The 23,121-nt window shown below is 44.1% G+C and overlaps 1 protein-coding gene across 1 annotated transcript in view; it reads right to left on the reverse strand.

Annotated features, from left to right (window-relative positions):
• The window catches only part of LOXHD1 (lipoxygenase homology PLAT domains 1), a 155,874-nt gene that overhangs the window by 16,973 nt on the left and 115,780 nt on the right, over positions 1-23,121 (reverse strand). Inside the window, exons 33-37 of the mRNA XM_083816422.1 lie at positions 19,373-19,558; positions 16,818-16,945; positions 12,346-12,463; positions 5,830-6,007; positions 237-422 (exon numbers count right to left, since the gene is read on the reverse strand). Of these exons, the coding sequence (XP_083672548.1) occupies positions 237-422; positions 5,830-6,007; positions 12,346-12,463; positions 16,818-16,945; positions 19,373-19,558 (796 nt within the window). The remainder of the gene's footprint in view (positions 1-236; positions 423-5,829; positions 6,008-12,345; positions 12,464-16,817; positions 16,946-19,372; positions 19,559-23,121) is intronic.

The raw sequence follows: 23,121 nt of genomic DNA on the forward strand, positions 1-23,121 counted from the left end.
GGCTCTGAGGGAAGCTGGGGACCTGTTCGAGCAGATCCTACACGAGCACAGGAGGAGACGGACTCAGGCATGAAGAGCACAGGTCTAGACGAGCTGGGACACAGGGTCCAAGGAAAATCCTTGAGGTTACCCAGTCTGCAGCAGAGCTGGGAACGGTGCCCTCAGCCTGCCCCGTGGCCACCAAGGTGTCTGCCCCTCCTGGCAGGCTGTCCCAGACCCCACGTCACTGCCCTGACCTTTGTTGTCGTGCCAGATCCGCACTTTGCAGAGGTCTCCCAGGCTCAGCATGTCAGAGAAGTTGAATTCGTCCATCTGGTTCCTCTCGAACTTGTTGGACTTGTTGGACTCCTTCAGGGCAAGGATCCCGCTGTCCCCGTTCTCCCCGAACAGAACCAAGGACACGTTGGCGTCCGTGCCTGCTCCTGGAAGACAGAGCAAGGCACATCGTCACGAGCTGCCCCGCCGTGCAGGGCTGACACCCAGCCTCCGAATGTGCGGAAAGGGAGGCATCAAAGGCAGGCTGGGGGTGGCTGCAGTGATGCTCAGGTTTCTTGGGGTACAGTTAGCAAATTACTGTGAATCTGTGCAGGATCCTAAGAGGAGGACACCCCATGGTATCTAACAAGCCAGCCCTTGGATCCTGTCCCCCAAATACAGCTGGAACACCTTGTCTTGTGGTCAAGGGATGGTGAGTGTGATGGTAACAGCACTAATAGGGAGCACAGATATTTACTCCTGATGGATTTAAAAGCAAAATGCAGATGATCAGCCAAAACACTGTGGCATTCTGAGGCCCACTGCCCCTTTCCCTCTCCCATAAGCCTTCTCCTATATTCCCATTTCTCAAAATATTGTCCAAGTTGAACCAATGGAAAAAGTCCTCTTTTCTCATACAACTCCCAGCCTTTCTCATGTACATGTATGGAAAATACATTAAGATGGTCTTTATTACCTGACATTGAATTACATATGTCCATTACTGCACATATTTTACAGAACAAAACAGAAAAGCCGTCAATTTTCATAATTTCTGGAGTCTATACCATCACCTGAAATGACCTTGTGAACATTTTAGCTGAAAACGTTACCACAGTTTTACAGGGTACTATTTAAAATTTGACCAAAATTATGAACTATCATCTTATTCCTTTTTATTTTTGATGCTACAATAAGAAAGGAGATTCATAGAAAGAAACTTGACTCCACGTGGACAGATGTTCATCGGTATGTCAGAATTGAGGCCCTTAAATTTTAGCAAATACAAATAAGATCATCAAACCCAAATCTGTTTTACAAAGAAAGTCAGTGTCTGCTGCCCTTGGTTGGATATCCTAGCTCTGAAAACTCTAAGTGCCTGCCAAACCTTTCTTATACAACAGTATTGTAAATCCACTTCGGACCACACAGACTGTATTTCCCACAACTCCATTCAAAACGCAATGCAGAGACAAAGTCAGGGGGGATGAAAAATTTTAGATAAAGCTACCACTTCTTCAGGATAATCATTTGAATACTTAAATTAGGAAGAAATCACCACTTTTCTTATAGGACTGAAAAAAATCTAAAATAAAAAAAAAAGGTGGGGGGGGAGAGGGTCATATAGGCAAGAGGTAAAACATCATTTGATGTCTACGTGAAAAAATGTGTATGTTAAATTGGGGCTAATTTTCAGCAGTTCCCTGGAAAGGACATAAGAAGTGAGATAAAACTTCAGGGATTCAGGCAGTTCATCTGGTAGTACCTTTTATGACCCTAAAGCTTGTTGATGTGAGGGACAAAGCAAACTAAAGTCCATTTCCTTACAAGGAGCAGGCTCCCAATTAATGCCATGTCTCAAAAAGCACAGAACCAACCATTTCCTAGCAAAACCTTCCCAGCAGGAAGAAGCTTATGGAGGCCTCATGCTGTGACATTTCCCTCACAAGCAATTAGCAGGAGATGGGAAAGAAAAGAACAGAAATTGCTGAATCAATGTACGTTTCACCTATTTTGGTCTCTCTCTCCCTGTCACCCTCCCCCACCCCCCATCCCTCCATCTTCTTTTTTTTTTTTTTTTTTTAAATTTTAATTCCAGGAAACTGTCAGGCACACTTAGGAACTGTAACAAATTTGACAAATGAAAGGATGAAAACCCTGTGGTTGTGCAAGCCTTAGCTGGCAATAAGTGCAATAACTTAATAATAAGGTCATTACCAGTGTCTGCACCACTGAACTTCGTCATCAACACCCTAAACGATGACAGAGTGTATCCTCAGATTTGCAGATGACATTAAATCTGGGGCAGTGAGTTACACACTGAATGGCAGAACTCCAACCCAAATGGACCCTGAGAAACTTGAGGGCCAGGCAAGCAGAAATCTCATGAAGTTCAGAGAGGAGAAATGCAAAGTTCTGCATCTGGGGTGGAATAACCTCTGCACATGGGTGTGCTGGGGAGATGAAGAGGACCCAGAGGTTGTGGCACCAACATTCATGTTTGGGATGAACCTGATCTAACAGCAAGTTCTCAGTGTTCAATACAAACCATAAATTAGGCTACAACAGGAGGGGTAATCAGTTGCTGAAGGAAAGATCTTGCTTCTTTTGCCCAGTGCTGAGGAGTCCCCACTTACACCATTATGTCGGTTTGGGTCCCCAGGTCAAGGGGGACATGGGGACAGCAGGGAGAGCCCAGCAGATGGTTGCCAAACTGGATGGGTGCTGGGACATGTGGCCGTGAGGAGAGGCCAGGGGAGAAGAGCTGGCACAGGTGAACAAGGACCCTGTGACCATGTAGAGGGAGCAATAAAACGATGACAGGGCCATGAGCTGCGGAGATGACATACACCAAGGAGCCACAGCCAGAAATTGCAGCTGGGGAGGTCCAGACTGGACATTAGGAGAAAAATATTTCTTAGGAAAATGGTGCAGGTCTGGAACTGGTGCCTGGGGAGGTGGTGGCACGACCATCCTTGGAGGTGTCCAAGATGAGACAGGCAGAACCTTGGTCAATCCAGCCTAGTGCTGGCAATAGTTCTTTGAGGTGGAAGCTGGATAAAATAACCTCCAGAGGCCCCTTCCAACAAAAGTGTCTATGATTTTATGATTTTTACTGAGCAGCTGCATAGTTTTTAACCAAACTGGATTTGAGTCATAGTCTTCTGAGGCCAAAGAATGTCCTTCTTTTGACTTAATGGGGACTTGGATACGGCACTAGGAACTGACACCAACTGTCTTAAATTATGTAATTTGTAGGCTGTAGTTGAGCTGACAACATACTAATTAATCTTATAACAGCAGAGATAAAAACCTCCTGCTTCGTTAATGCTTGGAAAATGAGAAAGCAGTATTTATTCTGCCTCAGCTTTTATTGCATTACCATGTGTATGATGCCTGCATATAGAGCACAGAAAGGCTGCGTAAGTCAAAATTAAATGGTGAGGACATTTCTGTGTCATTTCACGTGCTCCAGCTCTACCTGTGTGTCATACCTTGAAGAAAATGAGATTGTGTTGTACTTCTCTTACAAGACCAAAAGTAAATCCAGATCTTGGTTTAAACCAAGGACTCCCCACCTGGCTTAGGATGTGCCTGCTGTAACAAGCCCTTCTCCCCTTATCAGTGTGTATTCTGAGAGCTGCCATCTGAGGTATAGCTGGTGGCCTTTGAACTTTGAGACAGGAGTTGTTCTGTTTGCAGGATAAGATTTTCACTGATACAGCCTCTGTATGTTATGTGATCATCCAAGGTAAACGACTTCTGTAAAGTCAAACTGTAAGTCAAAGGGTTTCTTTTGAAGAAAGAGTGAAACAAGACTGCTATTGTGTTTATGGCATACGGTGGAGAGGAAATGACTACTTCTTTCAAGTTTGTTGCAGGACAATTTTGGTGGGATTCATTTTCCCCAACTTTATCCATCTAGTCCAGCCTAGTTGTCTTGCCTTTGTCTGAATCTGATGAAGGAGTGAGAAGGATACTTCAGAGGATGCGCCAGCCCACTGGTTAAGAATCCTCTCCTGCATGAATTGGCCAGAAATAATCTAGCCTAGAAGGAGTTAAGATCAGAAGTAAAATTTTTGGAGTGACAAATCCTACTCTGTGTTTTCTCTCTCACTTTCTTTTTTTTTTTTTTTTTTAATTCTTTTATTTTTCATTGTCTCTGATGGACTGGAAAGTTGAAAGCAATTGCAGAGAAAAACTTTATACCTAGAAATAAACACTGTTGATTCTATTCACAGTGGAGTATTGCTGTCCCTAGACAATATCAGCATGTCAGGAAATGATATAACATATATAAACTGACTGTCAAGGATAAAAGGTCTTTTCTCCTCAATTGGTCGAACCAGGAGTAATAGTGGAATACATAATGATCAAACAGGGGAGATGGTTCATGACTTTTACCCTCTTTAGATAAGCTGGATAAAGTTCAGCACTATGTCAGTGAGCTGTATGATCTAATCATAAACAGACTCTCTGAAATCTCTCTGTAATCTGCTCCTTCCTACTGGTTGTCGTGGCTCATAATGAAATAAAATGCTTCATGATTAATACCCGTCATCCCCCATTCAATGGGAAGGGCAGATCTGTCTCCTGTTGCTGTCATCTTCCATTCTCCTCTCGTTTCCATTTCTATTGCCTTTGTGTGTTAGGGCTGAATTTCACAAAAAGGTCACAGAAAGATCTACCGTTTTACTAGATGGATTGCCAGATACATAAGCAAGTCTTCCTCTCTTTTGTTTTTAGTATTTCACTACATGTTTTTCACACAAGCAGCAGGCAGAGCAGATAGATAGATAAAAAATAGTGAGGTGGCATGAAGACACTTTGCCAAGAGATTTTTGATATTCTCAGATAAAACCTCACAAGCTGCATAAAATACCACTGGTAAATTTAAAAGAGAGAGAGGGAGAAGACAGGGAGAGGGGTGGAGATCAGGAGGTGATATGTGAGCTGGTGTGGCAGAATACCCTTAGAGGGTCAAAGTTTCAGACAAGTTCTCAGCAAGATAATGTGCAACATGCCCCAGGCTGGCACGAAGCAATTGTGTACATGGTTGCAGCTTTCACTCTGCAACCTGACAGAAGTTCTCATGAAAAGAGGCAGTGATCCCAGGAAATGACACACAAATCCCATTTCTTGGCTCTTGAAGCTCTGCAGTTTTTACCTCTTCTATATGTATTTAGGGATGCTTTTTCATAGCTAGGAATAAACGGTTTCAATAGACTTAAAAAGGGAGGGTGAATTACTGCTGTCCTCTTTGGACAAAGCTGAGGGTGCCAAGCAAAAATCCAGAGCCCAGAAGCTTTGACATTAGCCTGTTCGTCCACCCTATGTGGTCATTAGAATCACAGAATCATCTAGGTTGGAAGAGACCTCCAAGATCACCTAGTCCAACCTCTGACCTAACACTAACAAGCCCTCCACTAAACCATATCACTAAGCTCTACATCTAAACATCTTTTAAAGACCTCCAGGGATGGTGACTCAACCACTTCCCTGGGCAGCCCATTCCAATGCCTAAAACTGGACCTGACCAAAAAGGAAAAGGGGGCTCCCAACCATTGCAAAATGGTCTGGCAATAACTTATGATTGAGATTTCTTCAAAGGAAGCAGTGAACAGTCAAATCTAGACTTTGTGTCTAAACGTTTCATGCCCACTGCTCAGATGAGAACAAATCCCATAGAGTAACTTTGCTAAGATGAACAGACAGCCAAAATGACTGTTCCAGCACAGTAGGGTTAGATTATACTTTTCTTAACATAGCTTCAAATTAATCAGGAGATGTTTTCCATTGCTAAAAATTGAGCTTCTTACCAGAAAAGTCATAAAATATCCACCATGGACATACCTCCAATATCACTGGTTTTAACCTGAATTGTGTACGTTGTATCCTCCATCATCTGCTCATCATTTATCATGGCTGGCATCTCGCACACAAGACTTCCCGTGGCATTTTTCACCTTTGACAGCCATTCACCATAAGTAAATGTGGCCACTTCTTGATTATTCAGGTTCTTCATGACTATCTGTGAACAGCCAAAATAAAGGAAAAAAACAACAACAACAACAAAAACACCTACAGCTACAGTTCGAATGAAAGCAAAGATTAAATTTATAAAGCGCACAGTGTGGTATAACATGGATAGAGCTTAGTCATAGTTTGAAAACCTGTACTGAGTTCTTTCAGGACAAATTGAACTCTCTCATGGACAACATTTTCTGTGGTGACTTGTCCTGAGAAACAGTCTTCATAATACTGGCCCTTTCCATGTATGGGCTAAAGCATAGGAAGAAGTTTGATCTTCTGACATGTTATGGGCAGAGCTCATCTCTGTGAGAGTCAGACCTTTCCCGGATGTCTGTATGGTATTAACTCCAAAGAAGAAGGAACAGAGAATTTTTTAAAACCTCATTAAGCTCTCCCTGAAGTACACGGTACCTTTCTTTCACCTGTTTCTTCTGTGCACACACACAGCAATCATTGTAGAGATATGCAAAATCAACCCCAAACAAGTTAAGGAAATGCACAGGGAAAAATTAGGCCAGGAGAACTTAATGCTTTCACACACTTTTCCCTCTGGGAAAAGGTGACAGAACAAACAACATGCAACAGATATTAGTCATACTGCCTCATGTGTCCCTGCCAGGAGCTCAGATGCTATGGTGATAGGAACAGAATCAGGACTTATTTAGAACAAGGAAGAGAGCTACTCCAGCAAATAACAAATAAAATACCCGCCTTTCCATGTCTTGGTCGAACTGGGCTTCTGCAGAGCATTCAGTCGACTGGGAAAAAGGCATTGCCCTTGCCTACAGCAAAACTCTGGCAGTAACTTGTTGCTAAACTGGGGGAGTTGGAGCAAAGGGAGGAGACAGGGATGGAAAGTACCATTTGTGTTACCATCTGACAGAAACAGATACCATACCTAAGTGAAGCAGAGCATCAAGAAACAATATCTTGCGATGCACATCTTTGCAAAGGCCATGGAAAGACGTGTCAGTGAAGTATGACATGAAGTCAGGAAGAGAAGGATCATGGAACTGTGGAGAGTTGCGTTAAAAGGGACACGTGGGGGTGTCTAGTCCCACCTGCTGCTCCAAGCAGGGCTAACTGCAAGGCCATGTCCAGCTGAGTTTTGAAAATCTTCAAGAACAGAGATTCCCCATCACTCTGGACCCCATTCCAAGGCTCCACAAGTCTCACTGTGAAGACTTCTCCTTATATCCAACCAGAATTTTTCTTTCTGCAATTTGTGTCCCTTGCCTCATGCCCTTTCACTGCTCTCCTCTGAGAAGAGACTGGATTCTCTGCCTTTGTGCCCTGCCTTCAAGCAACAGAAGTCTGCAGTTGGATTCTCCTTTACCCTTTTCTTCTCAAGGCTTAAAAGCCCGATCTAACTTAGCATCTCTTAGCATGTCATAGGGTTCAGCCCTTGCCTATATTCACAATCTGCTACATTCTCATATATCAGCCTAAGAAACTTATGAAACTTCAGAGAAAATATACTTAAATTCTGTCCTCAAACTGCATCTGTCCCAGTCTAGCCTTCTGCTGACCCCAAATAAGCTTTGCTAGAGCCTTCAGTAGATCAAAAACAGAATATTGTTCCAGCTTATAAAAAACATTTTTAAGGAGGGCAGAAGCTGCTCTGAAGCTGAAGCAGCGCTGTGTGTGTATTGTTCAGTTCTGTGGGTAGGACACTCATACACTCATCTGTGGCTTTCTCTGTGCTTGATTCTAGCCATGGACCCATCACCCAGCACCTTCATCCCAGAGCCACAGGATATTTTGCATTGCTGAAGCTTCCCCACTTTTTAAAAAGGATTCTGGCTCACAGCCAGTGACACTACTTGTGGCCAGAGAACTGCTCGGTGAGCTAAGAGATATTGACTCAAATCCCTGCTTTGACCGAGGTGTCCACCTGGTCTCATCACCTCAGGTCTCCTCCAGCCTGGCCGGGGCCCCTCTGCTGGGGTACAGAGCAGGAGGTCTCCTCTCTCATGGGTGCATGGACCACAACTGCATCCTCTTGGGAGTCCAACCTGGAAACTTCACTTTGGGTAAAATTTGCAAATTTGAACCACGAATAATCTCACATTGAATTAAAATGTCTTTTTTTTCTTTTTTTCCTTTTCTTTTTTTTTCATCCAGGTGTATAAACTCTTTGCAGGAAAAAATTCAGCCAGCTTTACCTTTGCCCTGCTCAGAAACGACAGCGATGTTGTCAGTAGCAAAGTGTCCTGAGCAAAGCTTGCAGGGAAATGCCAGGGAAGCAGCAGGGGGTAGGAGCAGATTAGAGCTGCCAGCTGGAGCACCCTTGCAGCCCAGGAGATCAGACCTCTCGCAAACAACCCGCCCAGTGCTTCAGATGCTGTCTAGGGAAAACCGTCTGGCTACTAAAATGCCCTAAATACTAAAAGGGGCACACAGGGAACGGGAGGCCTGTGGCAGCTGCCTGCTAAATCCCAGTGTGGCTGTGTTGCTACCCGACCTAGCACGGGTGTCCAACCCCAGCACATCATTCCCGTGCTGCTGTCCAAGCTTGGGACAGGTAAATGGCCATTGAAGGCACCCCTCCGACCCTCAGATGTCTCCCTGCTGACTACAAGAGGTCTAAATAGTTTGGTAGAAAAGGCAAAAGCTGAGTGTAACTTTTCAGTGACTGAAAGGGCACAAAAACGAATCCAATCCTAGAAGGAGATGTGCTGCACACACGCAGGCTGATGCAGAATTGTGATTTGGATGATGAGGGTCATGATTTCATATAAACTATTATTTTAGGATACCTAAAACTCACCGCATGCTTTTAAGCTTAAGCATTATCGCTAATTATGCATGGATTTTAACCGGGCTGTAGAACACCTATAAAACATGAAAAGAAAGTGGGAGCAGTGTGTATGAATAAAATGCTGATAATTTGCTTTGTAGCTGAGCAAACATTGCAGCTGCCAGGAACTTTAAGCCAGCAACTTGAAATTAATAATGTTTTGTATGCTGTAACGGGAAAGTTTGACATGTCCATTCATTTGATTTACCTCTAGCCAGGCTTCTCCAAGCTGCAATAAAAAATACGCTCCCCAGGGGTTCACACCCCGCTAACACCAAAATAAGTAGGTCCTGAATTTCATCTTTAAAGACTCAACCACACTTTTTTATGGTCCTGCTGCATGTCATTAGTCTTCACTTAAAGACAGGGTCCTCTGATTGTAAAACAGAAAGACTTTGTGGCAAAGAACAACAACCAGCTTCAGCTATAATGAATTGTCTCAAATTCTCTTAATCTCCTTCATATAAAGGAAAAAGAAGAGAATAAAGACAAAGTCCCACATTCAGGATTACTGGTGACGTTTAAATGCAATGCAATTAGTGCTTCATTAAGACAGCTTCTTATCTGCCTGGCTTTGACAGCACAAAGTAACATTAAAATGCCAAGGGAACCAACTCTGCAGAATTCAAGTCTGACAGTTCCTGTTACTTCACTTGGAAAGCTCTCATCCCTTCTTATTCCTAGCTTTTCAACTCCCTGTCTAAGGCACTGGGCAGCAGGTGAAACCTTCACGTGGCCTGAGGAACTGGCTAGCCCAGGAGGAGCTTTCCAAGCATGGATTTCAATGTCCCCGAGTTAGAAGTCACCAATTCTCTGATTTTTCATAAACACCAAGCAGTGTTGTCATAGTTTGATGTGGCAGAATATGAGAGTCAGCAATGGTTCAGAGGAAAATATCCAAACTCCGCGTCTTTCCCAGCAGTGGTGAGGTCAGAAACTTGCTCTGCTTTGGAGAGCTTTCAGCAAGTCTCTCTGTGCGTGCTCCGGCTTGTCAAAGTGCAGCGTTTGGGTGGAGGGGTTTTCTGTTTGCAAAGTGTGGCACCACATCTATAAAATGTCATACAGTGTACATAGATATAAGTAGCTGTATCAATAATAACAATAATCTAAACTATTGAGTCTGACCAGGCACATCACTCATCAAATTTTGTTCCCTCTCATAGATTAAGTATCGGCATTTAAATCTTATTGCCACTTCTGGTGCAGTTGGAGTCTTTGGCTCCAAGTTCTTTGCTTTACTGAGATTCTGAATGAAATTTCAATGTATTTTATCTGGACAGGAAAAAAAAAAAGAATATATGACTACTTCTCTGCTTGTAAATTGAATCTTTTGGCTGTGTACAACATCATTGATAATTCATGCATTTTAATTGGTATTTATGCACTTCTATTTCTGGTAAACTAAAAGCACTATAAATTATAGCCAGCAAATAGTGTACAAAAAGACCAAAGAGAATTAAAAAGATCATTTATTGTTATTTTAATAGAACAAGAAAACTGAGAATATCCTGTAGATAAATGGAGCAACAAATGGTTAATTATGGGGTTGATAGCTTAATCTAGCTTCTCATTTCACTGTGCTAGTTAGCACTAACTGTGAACCATCTGTCTGAGAGTTTAGCACTACCCCCACAAGTATTTCATTATGCAGTTTTAATATGCACTTTTGACAGAAATGGAAATGGGCTTAGATCAGTTTTCATGTCACACCAAGCTACATAAGTTTTCAAGGCTGGAATACAAATCAGGGAACACAAATCCTTCCTCCCCTCCTCCAGAGCGCTCCTGTCCCGACTCACTGCCTGCGAATGCCAATGCTGTGTTTACCTTTGCAGGGAAGGTGGGAACGAAAACTAATAAATAAAGTTCTCTACGTATCACTGGAGCGAGGAGATCCTCTATTTCTCTAAGAAAAACAAATTACAGGTAAAGTTTTCAAAAGTTTCTAAAGTATTTTTCTCCAAGAGTTGCATGAGTGGTCCACCAGTTGCTTCTGTACAGCTATCAGAGGGCTATAAACCCATCAGCTGTGTCCAAATGAGAGTATGTTTTGTCCACACCTCTGGGAAAGCCTTGCTTTGGGTGGGTTCCAGCAGGTTGAGGTGTTGGAACAGCTGGACAGAGATGGTGAGAGGAACACGAAATATGCCACCTGCCCCTAGAGGTGCCGTCCCTTGCCTTTGAGCTACTGCTAATACACGTCTGCAAGATCTGGAATGCTCCTGGGTGAATTAGCTTTCTATGATTTCATTTTATATGAATACAATTTATAAAACTCAGGGGAAGGTACAAGGGAGCGGGCAAAGAGAGCTTGACCAAGATGACGGAATCAAATCAGAGAACAGATTGAGTTATTCTGCAGCCGCAGGGAGAAAAGTTGTGTATGTGGCATCTATTTGGAAGACATATGCTGAAGGTCTACTGCTATGGAAAGCTGCACGTGAGTCACTATGAAAAAAGTTAGAAGTGATAATGTTCAAAAAGCAAAGCTTTGTAGACCATGGTAGATGAACAGCAATTCATCACTGCACTGGAAACTGGGGGCCACCTAGGACCAGTGTTTAGAAACCTATTATTTATGGGAAAATGAAAGGCAGCTTCAGAGTAGCCAAAATGATAAAGGAGTCAATAAAAAATAAAAAAAAAAAAAAGAAAAAAGAAAAAAGTACTATTCTTTCTGGTCATGGGTTAAGTCATTGGGTTTTTACCTATTCTTATCAAAAAGTTAAGCTACAGCAATCCAGCAGGATACCTGCTCCAGAAACAGCATGCTAAATAAATGTGGCAGAGATGCCTTCCTCCCTTAATGACTTCTGATTGTGTGGAATTGGCACGTTACTCTATCTCTATCTTAGAAATACAATTATAGGGCCCATAACAAGGAAACTACATTTTACTACCCAAACATAAGTGTTGTTTACATGGAGCTGGTGGTTGGATAGAGGAGATAAAGGCAAGCACAGAGCTTTTTTGCAAGATAGGACACCGGGGAAAAATACAATCAGCAGAAGCAGTCGGAGCCATTTTGCATGCTGTATTCAAAACTCAGGAAGAAAATGACACTTTGCTTTTATGAATAGGAAAAGAAAGAAATCGGTCTGCATGTTAGAAGAAGGGAAAGGGGGAGAGAAATTTGCCTGAAAGGATGGATTTATCTGGATGTTTCCCACCCGGCCCAGACTGCCTGGCAGAGGGGTGACCACTCTCCCATGGGGTCAGAGCAGGGCAGGGGATTGCAGAGCTGGGGATAAAACACCAGGACCAGAAAATAGTGCAGGTGCCTGGTGGCAAGCCAAGGCTCTTTTGCAGGAAGGCAGAGCCTACCAGCAAAGCCTGCAGAACAGCTGTACAGCGCTGCTTTGCCCTTGCTCCCCCTTTTTTGGACTGAATTCCTGCAGGAACAAAACATGAGAAAATGAATAGAAAAAGGCAGGAAATGAATAAAAGTGAGTCTTTTGCTCTTTCTTCTGTTTCTCAAGTGCAGAGAGGCTTCAACACAAGAGGTGCACGAGGAGACACGATGTGAGGCACATTACCCTTTCCAGGAACCAGTGCGGGCGCGTCCCCTTCCCGTCCGTCCGGATCCTCATCTTCCTCAGGGGTGCGATGTCAGCAATCTCCATAATGAAGCTGTCCTCTTGGCCTCGCTCAAATCTGGAGGGATTGAAAGACCGAGGAGCTTTCATGCTGCCTCGCTAAGCCACGGTCCCCTGCTCACGCTGCAGCTCGCACCTTGCCAGCAGCCTCACATTAAAAGTTTATGAGTGCACTTTATGGGACTTGAGCTCTTCTGCCCTGCAATCTCCAGCTACTGTGTTTTTGGCAAGACACCTCAGCCCAGATTTGACAGGGATTCCTCCTCCCCTGGAAAATCAAGCCCATACGAGGTACCTGGAGCCCTTCCAGGCAGCCTGCAATGTGCATCACCATTCTGATTGCAACCAGAGCAGCAGGCAGGGACTCACAGCCAGATTTCTGCACATCGCCTTTTTCTTGGCATCTGCCCACGTGCCTGCCCTTAGCCCATCTCTACAAGAAGGTGAAGCAGTTGTGCTTAATCTTCTTTCGCTAAGATGCATCACATAACTCTGCATTTGCCTTGGTGATAGACGCCAGCTGCAGCTTGGCTAAATACAGCAACCTTGCAACTCGGAACCCAAAGCCTACATTTAGTAAGTGCAGGCAAACAGTGTTAGAGAGGGGCCCAAACCATCCCACGTTCCCCTCCTGAATTTGGGGAATTAGGATTTGCAAACAAGCTTAGTCTTTGGCAAGAACCAAGACGAGTTTCTGCAACGTTGCTTCCAACATCTTACCCTGTGCAAGGCTGCTGTGTACAGGCACACTGAGGTGTGGGAACTGCTTATCCACAGCACTCAGCAGAAAGAAGGAAAAGGGAAAAGCAGCTAACGTATGCTTCTTGAGGTAGATATTACACTAACCTACCTCTCTCTTAATGTTAATGATGCCAAGAAGTAACCCTTGCTCCACTGCCTGGGGCTCGATATTACTCTATCAGAGCAAGTGTGCCTGCCAGTTTGCCCCCAGGTACTCCGGCAGACCTGCTGCAGCCTCAGAGATGGGAATCCAGCCCTCGCAGGGCAGAAGGGCAGCCAAGTCTGTGGGTCTGCCAAGCACCAGTGTGGCACTCTGCTGCTGAGGTTCTTCTCCAAGTCAGTGAGTTACAAGGTGGGACCTGGGTCTTCAGAGAGGTTTGGAGAGAGCTCTGCAATCTGTGGGCGCTGCCGTAATACAGATAATCCATAATGATGCTGTCTCATTCCTGGCAATGTACTCAGCTTCCTACAGCTGTGCAGTGCCAGGGATGTGAAGAAAAAAATGTTTCTTTACCAACCCCTGCTCAGATTACACCCTGCAGCATGAATGTGATTATCCTCACACCATTATCTGAGCCTGCACGGCTGCAGATGTTAGCAACAAGGATTGGCTTGAGCTTCTCAGTTTTCATCCAGGCATTGCTTTCCCTCCTCTTCCGGAGGATTTTGGATAGGGCTTTTTGGTCCCAGTCCATTCCTAGTTATTAAGGGTCATGTTTGTTCTTCCGAAAAACTCCCCTCTCCATTTTTTTTCTCTTTGTGGTACTGGATACCAAGACAGCCTTTCACCATGAGAAAGAGAATGTGTTTTTGTGCCTGGATTGGACTGATTCCCATTTCTATGTCAGAAAAAGGTGTGACCCTTCCAACTTGAATTACCCCATGATCCTGTGATCAGTTTTCATTACCATCACTGTTTCCTACAAAGCTTCATTGAGACCTCTCACTCCACTCCTTTCCACGCTGAGCAACTTTAAGCTAAACAGTCTGTCAGCAAAACAAACCATCATTTATCTTCAGTGAATGTCCTGTTTACAGCTTGTAAGGCTGATATTCACCTGTTACATCCAAGAAGTCACTATATGAGATGGAAACAATAGTTAAAGTGACAAACTCTGTGACCCAGGAGCACTTTTCTATCCCAAATTTATATGAACATGACCAGAAGCCTGAAAAAAAATTGAGAAGGGACAAAGTACCGAGATGAGCTGTCCGGCACCTTGCCTTTTCCAGGACACTGAGGCATTTATCTGAGGGATTTCATTTAGCTTTCCTGCCATGTCTACAATTATAAATATTTCTATTGCCCAGTGGCCTTGGCAATAGCAGTAATGTAGCTAAAATTGCCTTAAATCTGTGACAGGTTAAACAGACAGTTCTTCGCAATGCCCTAAGCTGCTGTGAGTGAGTTGGACCCTGGACAGCCCTGGTGAAGAGGCAAAGCCTTCTCAGCAGCTCTTGCCCAGCCCTCACACAAAGGCTGGTGAGATTTCTGTGTGGAACAGGAGCCAGGGAAGCCTCTGTTGTTACCAGCTGGAGGAAGACACGTGGGAGTGGCGTGGAAATCAGTAATATGCGTATTTGGGCACATAAATATCCTCTGCACAGGATACTAAAGAGATGATGAAGCTCTTTACTCTTGGCGTCTGAGTTGCGGTAAAGAGCCCCTTTAGCCAGAAGAGATGTGCCAGTGCATCCCCAAATATATTAACATATCAATAGCTGTTTTTCACACGTCCTTCTTCTTTATATGTTCCCAATGAATTTCCATCGTCTTTTGCAGATCTCCTGGCAGAAGACAGCCCAGGTAACTAACACCCCACGGACTGTGTGTCATCCTTTACTGTGTCTTCGTATCTTTATAGTAGATTTTATCCATCCCACACAGATGAACAAGTGGGAAGTTTTTTTGATAGGCCACCTAGTTATACATATTGCTCGCCTGGCCACAGAGGGCAAAGCTGAGATGCCTCTTTTGAGGGCTTGAAGCTGCCTCAGTCCCTTTGGATATTTTGGGTGATGCACAGTGATGTGACCTCTGCTTTGCTTTTAGATATGGACATTCACAGTCAGTTTTCCTGCTGACCAGAACTGAATGCTGGCCTTAAAACACCGGCAAACAGACCAGCGTGGGGTTGCCTGGGGTCTTGGAGTGGCGATGCCCCCGATCCTGGGACACGCTGGTGGCCCAGGTGTGTTGCCCACAGGTGGGATGCCTGCGGTGGGGAGCAGAGCCCGGAGCTCCGGCTGCCTGCGTGACTCAGCCGTGCTTCTCACGGAGATTTTCATCAGCAGCACCCCTGCTACATTTCCCTCAGAGCGAACAAGGCTGGTGCTTGCTACCAGCTAACCACACAAAGGATTTGAGCCTAGCTGAACGTGCTTGCTCAGACACCCACTCTGCTGTGACAGCGGCGGGTAAAACATCCCCTCAGCAAACACCTCGATGCAGGGAGCCTTGTCTTCAGCTACCCAGCCCGCACGTGGTACCCAAGGCTGCAGCGGAGGAGCTGCATCGCCCGGAGCTGCGAGGAGAGCCCAGCATCACCTCCGCAAGCTGAGCTGGAATTGCGTGGCACAGTGCTCCAGCCCTCCTGACACTCTGCAGGTGCTTTGCTGAGAACATCGAAATCAGAGTTCATCAGCTAATTAAATTAAAGCATGATGGAAGACGGTCTCTGAAAGATGGTTAGTGCCACGCTCATTCTTCAGCACGCCAAAGCTTTCTGTACTGAGGGAGGTGTTAGGAACAGGAAAGCTTCAGGAAATGAATTGGTAGCATGTGGGTTTTTTTGGCTTGCAGAAGTGCTGGCGTCAAACTAGGGTTACAGCATTTGTTAGCTCTTTCTGCTGCAGAAAACATTAGACTTCACCTTTTTAGCAAAATCTGAGCACGCGGTGCAGCACTCCGTGTGGCTCACACCCTGTTTGCCTCTCTCTGCACAGTACGACCACATCTGCCCAGAGAGATTTTGTCGCGTGTCCCTTTTGTGCCAGCGGCAGAAAAGCCAGTCCCAGTTCCCAAACTGGGCAGATGATGTAGCACGGCACAGAGCCCAAACTAAGAAACCCCACTTCTCAGCGGGGCCTGGAGCTTACTATCTCAGCCCTGGCACCCCTCACGCAGCTTCAGGTCCCAAGCTGGCTCACATCTGCTCAGCTGAGCAGACGGGAGGAGCAGGCAGAGTAGAGTCAGCACCTTCCCAAGACAGGTATGTGCGTGTTGGTTTGTCTTCCTTTCATTATGCAGTTACATTCCCATCACAGCCATTAAACGATGTTTAGATTAAATCACTTGTTTTCCACACAAGATGCATTCTGCAGAAATTGTACCTGTGGTTTCCATGCAATGTCAAGAGTTCCTCTTGGGGTTGAAGGGGGACCTCACCATTCATATTTTTGTTAGCAATGTTTATCCCTTAAGGCTACTGATGAACAGGTTAAACAAAATTCTTATAAATGACAACAGATTATTCCCCTGGCCATACAGTGCACTCCTTTCCTCCACTCTGCTAAACACATTACAATAGCACCTAAAAAGAGCCCAGTTCAAAATCAATAAAATCAATGAGTTTCAGTGGGAGCAGGATCAAGCCCCAGAAGTTTCTTGCCCTGAAACCAGAATCTGTCATCACTCCAGTTCTAAGCAACAAAAATGACAGCTACTGTACCTGTCTCCATTTTTTTCCAGCTGTATCTCCTCGGTGTTCCCATTGGATCCAAAGACAGTCATGAAAATACTGGCATCCGTACCACCGCTTTCGATGTCTCCAGTCACAACCGTGACTTCATAGAGGATCTGGGGAGGATTTGAAATGATCAGATCTCATCAAACAGCTGTCCTTAACCCACACAAAAGGCTGGGCAAAAGGCTATACAGGCTCTGTGGGGTTCTGCTTCTTTGTAAGAAATAGTCACAACATGGATTCTTGGGCTTTCTCCATACTAATGCTTTCTGAGGCAGAGTGAGAGAATGAAACTTGCTACAGAACCATCACCTTTGCATAATTTAGGACTTTTGGGGCAGATTTTCTCAGCCTACACACACTACAAGGACAAGGGACATTCATTAGGATGAGAAAATGCTTGTGGCATGATGAGGACCTGATAAACATTCCATGGGATTTGAGTGTGTGGGTCTCCAGCACTTGGCTACTGGTTTCTCCTCCCACTCCTCCAGACTTCTGCCCAGAACCAAACTCTCACCATTAAAAAAAAAAAAATCTCCTAAAACCACTTTTGTTTCTTTCCCTTGGCTGCAAAAGTGTTTCCCCCAAGTTCTTGGTGTCCACCTGAGTAACATTTAATCCAACACCATTAACAGGTTAAACATTTTGTATGGCAGAAAAATGCAGCTACCCTATTTCCCAATGGGATGCATAGTGTTGCATCTGGGAACACATCAGTGTTCCCAGATCTCACACTTGAAAGGTATGCCAATTTGTGAAAAGCTGCTTGGCATCATTTTCACCTTATTAGCCTAACTTTGTTCTTTCCTTCTGACATGTGAATAATAAGATTCAGAATAAAATATTTCAAAAGCGTGCAAATCCCAGTGACTGTCAGTGGCATTAAGACTACTGGGCCACTTAGAGGCTTTCGAGCCTGTGCCTATGGTAACAAGACCTCCAGATTTAAGAGGTGGAAGAACATAAAAAATTAGCTTCAGCAAAACTTTTCAAACAGTAAGATGCTATGCAGATTTTATTGACCTGAATTGTAGCTGCCATGTAAATCAACAGTGCAAAGGAATAATGCCATGGAAAAATTATTTTTCATGTTTGTTTAAACCTGAGCAACTTGTCCATCACATATTCATCCACACTTTTAAAATCATAGTAGAGCATTATATTTGCTCTAGGTAGGAGAAGAAAATTTTTTAAACAATTTAAAAAGTACATTAAAGATTTTTAAGGACTGTAATGGATACTATTTTCTCTATGTTTGGAAAGCCAAATAACTCAATTTAAAACAACAAGAGTGAACATCAAGCCAAGAAGGAAATTAAATTGAAATGGGTGCATATGACTGTGCAAGGGTCAAGCAAGAACAAAACAAACAAACATAAAAGCATGAACTTTCCTGAAACCATTAAAGGTATTTGTCTTCTTTGAACTCTATTAAAAAAAAAAAAATAGAACTAACTCACTTTCTAACTACACCTATTTATGAGGGAACAGTCCCAAATTCCCTCAACTAGGAGACTGATCAGAAAGTCAAATGTGTACTTCTGATTTCACGACTTAAACTCCTCCCCTGATTTCCTTCAAACCCTTCAAAGAGTTTCTGGCTCAACATCACAGAAAAAATGTTAGTTAGATGTGTCTATTTGTGGCACGTTTATGAAAATAAATATTCAGGACTGGGCTTTTAGAGGAAGACTGAATATAAGTCCTCATTAACATCTGTCGCAATCTAGAGGCAAGCCATCAGATCACTGATAGGGTTTTCAAACCTTATCCAGGAGGTTAAACAATCAGTGGGAAGTTTTTAAGCCTTTAGGTTTTAACCTTGGTATTCAGTCTGAAGGAGTTTATTTCCCCTCTTACTGAAATTTTACCACTGAAACCTGCACTGAGTTGTTGAATCCTCCACAAATGCTAAAAATGTTAGCAAGCTTTTGTGCATGTGTGTAACAAAATATTTCAGGAGAATATATTTAGCTTGGAGATCAAGAGCAGCATAAAGAAAAATTAATGTCCTTTGAAAGTACAACCTCACTGCAAACAGAAACAAAACTATAGAGATTGAAAATTGCCATACAGGTATTAAAAAGAGTATTATTGCCCCATTCATCTAGACTAGTATTTCTATTATAAATCTTACCTCCAAATTCAGCACAGCTCAGCTTTCCAATTTGTCCTTTGTTGAAATATGGCACACATTACATCAGATTACTTATATTTGGGTGGAAAGACAATATATTTTTTTTCCCACTGTTTGTTCAACTTTAATGTGCTATTCATTTTAAAGATCAAACTTACAAATGTCTCCATGTTTCAACAGCTTCCTATTATTATTATTTTCTAACTGAATTAAGGTTTCCCAATCCCAGATTACAAAAGCTGACATGTAGCCACACTATGCGAAAATTAAAATATGTCCCAATGCAAATAAAAGACTGAAACCACAAGCAGAAACCAAAGGATGAGAACTGCTTGCACATGACCTGTATCAGCACAGGGCTGTGCAACCACTGCAGACACCAGGTCAGCCTAGTGCTTACCTTTAGACCGATGTTAACACAATCCGCATCCAGGATGTTGAGGATTCGGGAGGTGAGACCATCGCCTTTGTCTCGGGCCAGCCAGCACTTACAGACAAAGTTGTACATGACACCCTTGGTGGGCACGACGATGCTGAGCTCTTCCACCAGCCAGCAGCTCTCAGGGGTAGCACCGTCGTGCCCCACCTGTGAGAGTCGCGGGGAAAACACCTGCTGGTTAAAGGGAATTTCTTCGGAGGAGAGGCCCTGAATGCTGGCTTTAACCAGTGACGAGGGATTAATGGCACTGACTACATACACTTTCACGTAAACCACTTCCACAGTGGAACAGAGCAAGCTGTGAAATAGTCTGTGCCGTCCCTGCTCAGCAGGCAAGGCATCAGTGTACAAGGTAGGTGGTACGGGCAAGGTGCTTCAGGTCACCCGCTGCCACTCATGAGGAAAGGCAGGACGCTGCTATCCCCAAATGTAAGCAAAGGGATCATGAAATAGGCAGGCTGCACTGACCTACATGGAAACATGTCCATCCTCTTACTACTTTACTTCAGCCCCTCTGACCACCAACTGCTGTTGGCCAGTCCCTGGAGACACCCATTTCCATCTTTCCAACCCCTTCCACTGCTGTAGCAACAATCAAAAATGACTGTCCAAGGCTTCATAGACAAGATGAAAGATGCAGCTAGGCAAACACCCACATGTATTATTCAAGCACTTCTTCCCTCACAAATCCACGTCAGCATAAGTTGACTGCATGTATCAGGCTGTTTCTCTGTTTCCTATTTCCTCAAACTGTAAAAGCTCCGGGTTTGTGCAGGAGCCAACAGACAGAGCTTATATCTGGAGCTGATTTTAAGGATCCTCTCCTCTGTGCTCGAGAGCAGGCCATCCTGAGGAGCAGGAGGTCACACGAGACTGACAAAACTGAAATGGACAAAGGAAGCATCCTGGAGGTGCCAGTAGGGACAGGTGACCTGGAGAAATGTCGATACACTGCCTAAGTGTGCGGGGTGAGGCTAGGAAAGCTAAAGCACGCCTGGAGTTGACCATGCCTGGCAAGACCATGAAGAGCAACAAAAAATGTTCCTACAGGTAGATCAGCTGCAAAAGGAAAACTAGGGACGGCATAAAAAGGAGTGCTCAGGCATATCAGGTACAGATGGCATCTGAAGCAAGGGCACGTCTCAGGGCTCTGCGCTGGACTTTGCTCCAGTGCTGCTCAGAGTTAAACACAGCCCAAGCACTGCTGCTGGCCTTTCTTTCTGTGGCATTTTGAGTTCCCTCCAGAGGCTTTTCCACTCAGCTAGACCTAACTTACTCTGCCAGACCTAGTAAGGGCTCAGTGTGAGATGGAGAACTCCATGTAGCTGCTGGTGGGGCAGACTTCTCCAAGGACCCACGTGTGTCCCTCTAAAGGATGCAAGAAATCCATCTTCTATTCAGATTTACAAGGAAGATTATGTATCTTAACAGCTGTAAGAGACTCTTTCAGTCATGCAGCCATTCCAATGAACTCTCTGCACATGAAAGGTTGGATAAAAGACCTCCCTACAGATCATTATTTTCAGAGCAAGTGTTGTTCATGCCATTACTTGGAAAATGAGGTCTTTAGCCTTCATTTAAAAAAAATTAGGATATTTAGGGTTTCTCAGGAAATAATTTTAAATAACAAGTTCATCTAGGGTAATATATCTGCTGTATCTAGGGTAATATATCTGCCATATCCTTTTCTTGCCCCAAAACAAGTGAACTTTTTTTATCTGTCTCAGCCATCACTGCTATTAGGAATATTATTACTACACTAATGTCTCTGGAGCTGCAGAAAATTAGAGTTAACCACTAGGGAAATTTCAGGTCTACAATGGATGCATTAATTCTGTGATTCCAGGTGTGTGAGGTGAATGGGAATATCAACACTTGCTTTCCCATTCCCTCTCTGCCAGCGTGGCTGCCCTTCTCTGCACTCAAAGCTCCTCTGAGAGTTTGTTCTTTCTAGACCCATTGCAGGATGGTGTGGACAAAGTAGTGGGCAAGGTTCATGGCAATGGCTCTGCAGTGTAGCAGGGATGGAGCAGCTGGAGGTAAAATCGTGATGAATCCATTAAAGTCTGTTCTTCTGAGTTCACTACAGCCACCTCCTAATGCATTGTTCCAAGACATGGGCGGGCACCAGATTTCACAGCAACCTGTAACTCCGTTGGTGTCACTGGTGGGCCAGGAGAAAACATCCTGCATTCTGGGTGTCTTGGGGAACCTGCACACAAGCAGATTTTCCACAGTCCCCAAGAACAATGTTGTAAAGTCACTGGGATTCAGCAGCTCATTTCTGAATTTATTTTTAAGCCTGGTAAGAACAAATATCTGAGACCACCAATGTAGGTTGGACATGCATGCCGATATCAAGACTAGTTGTTTGGGCTGAGATATTTGAAGAAATTTGAATGCATTTCAATGGCAGGTAGATCCTTGTTCTGTTTTGAAAATTTTTGTAACTCATGCCCAGTGTGCTCTGGAGATTGCTGGGTACTTCATCAAAAGTAACGCACATTTTTTGTGCAGAGCAGCTGACACACACGTTGAACACAATAGGGAAAAAATGGGAGATAATCTAAAGGTAGACAGAAGGAAAAAATGCCAAAGGGAAAAAAAGGGGGGGGGGGGGGGTAGGGTTTCTGCTAATTCTGAGAGTATTAGAAAGTGGTCTTCCAGGATCAGGTCTCCCTACTCAGTGGACAACTGGACTTGCAACACGTCTATCTCCTTGGCTTTACTCTGTGCCTGTGATTGAGAAAGGCACTGAACCAGAACTCTTTGAACACACCTGTGCCTCTCTGCTGCAGCAGCTGCAGTCCAGGGACAAAGACACCTTTGTTTGATAAGGCAAAAAAATACTAAAGCTGGTTTTAAGAACACAGCATAAAGTGCCTGTAAGCAATAACTCATATTACTTATTTTCATGTCAGCACGTCTATTAAAGTACACCAGTAGCAAATATTATATCTGTAGGTTTACAAGACAGGTACAAATGGGCCCCTTTCAACTTACTTCATGCTCCACTGTTTCTGCTTGCACTGTAGGATATTTGCCACAGGAGGATAATGCCAAACTAAAAGTGGCATCACACTGCAAATCTTACAATCCTACTAAATCCCACAGCCTGGGTTATGCAGAGGGCTCCTGGAATCTTAATCCCCATGCTATGCTGTTTTCACATGGTAACTCATATTCACAACCTCCTGCCTTCTTCCAGGAGCAGCCAAATGCCAAATCTGAGAATGAACTGTTCCTCACTTTTCCCAAGTACATAGCTAGCAATTTTCTGCAGTGGCCCTGAACACTGCAGTTTTCTACAAGGAAAATATGGACTGGTTCCATGGCAACCAAGGCAGACTGGCACGTGGATATCATCACTGGGATGTGGATGGACAAGAAGAGACCTTCCAAGCACAGAGCACTGCAGGAAGGAAGGCACAAAACCAGGTGCAGGTGGCTCCTCCAGCCACAAGCCTGGGGGTTACAAAATAAAAGGGAAAAATGAGCAAGAGATGAGGTAACAAACTGGTGGGATTACTGAGGTTAACAGCGAGAGTGCAGAAGAGCATCATCCACCTTGAAAGCTACATGTTAATTCTTTTTTCCAACCCTCTGCATTTCATTTGCAACCTTTTCTCTTCTTTCCCATTTGTAATACTTGCCAAATAATTTCTTTTTCCTTCCCTCTCTCTATTTCCAAGCTTCTGCTCCGATTTTCT

This window comes from Anser anser, assembly GCF_964211835.1.
Source record: "Anser anser genome assembly, chromosome: Z".
NCBI classification, from domain to species: Eukaryota; Metazoa; Chordata; class Aves; order Anseriformes; family Anatidae; genus Anser; species Anser anser.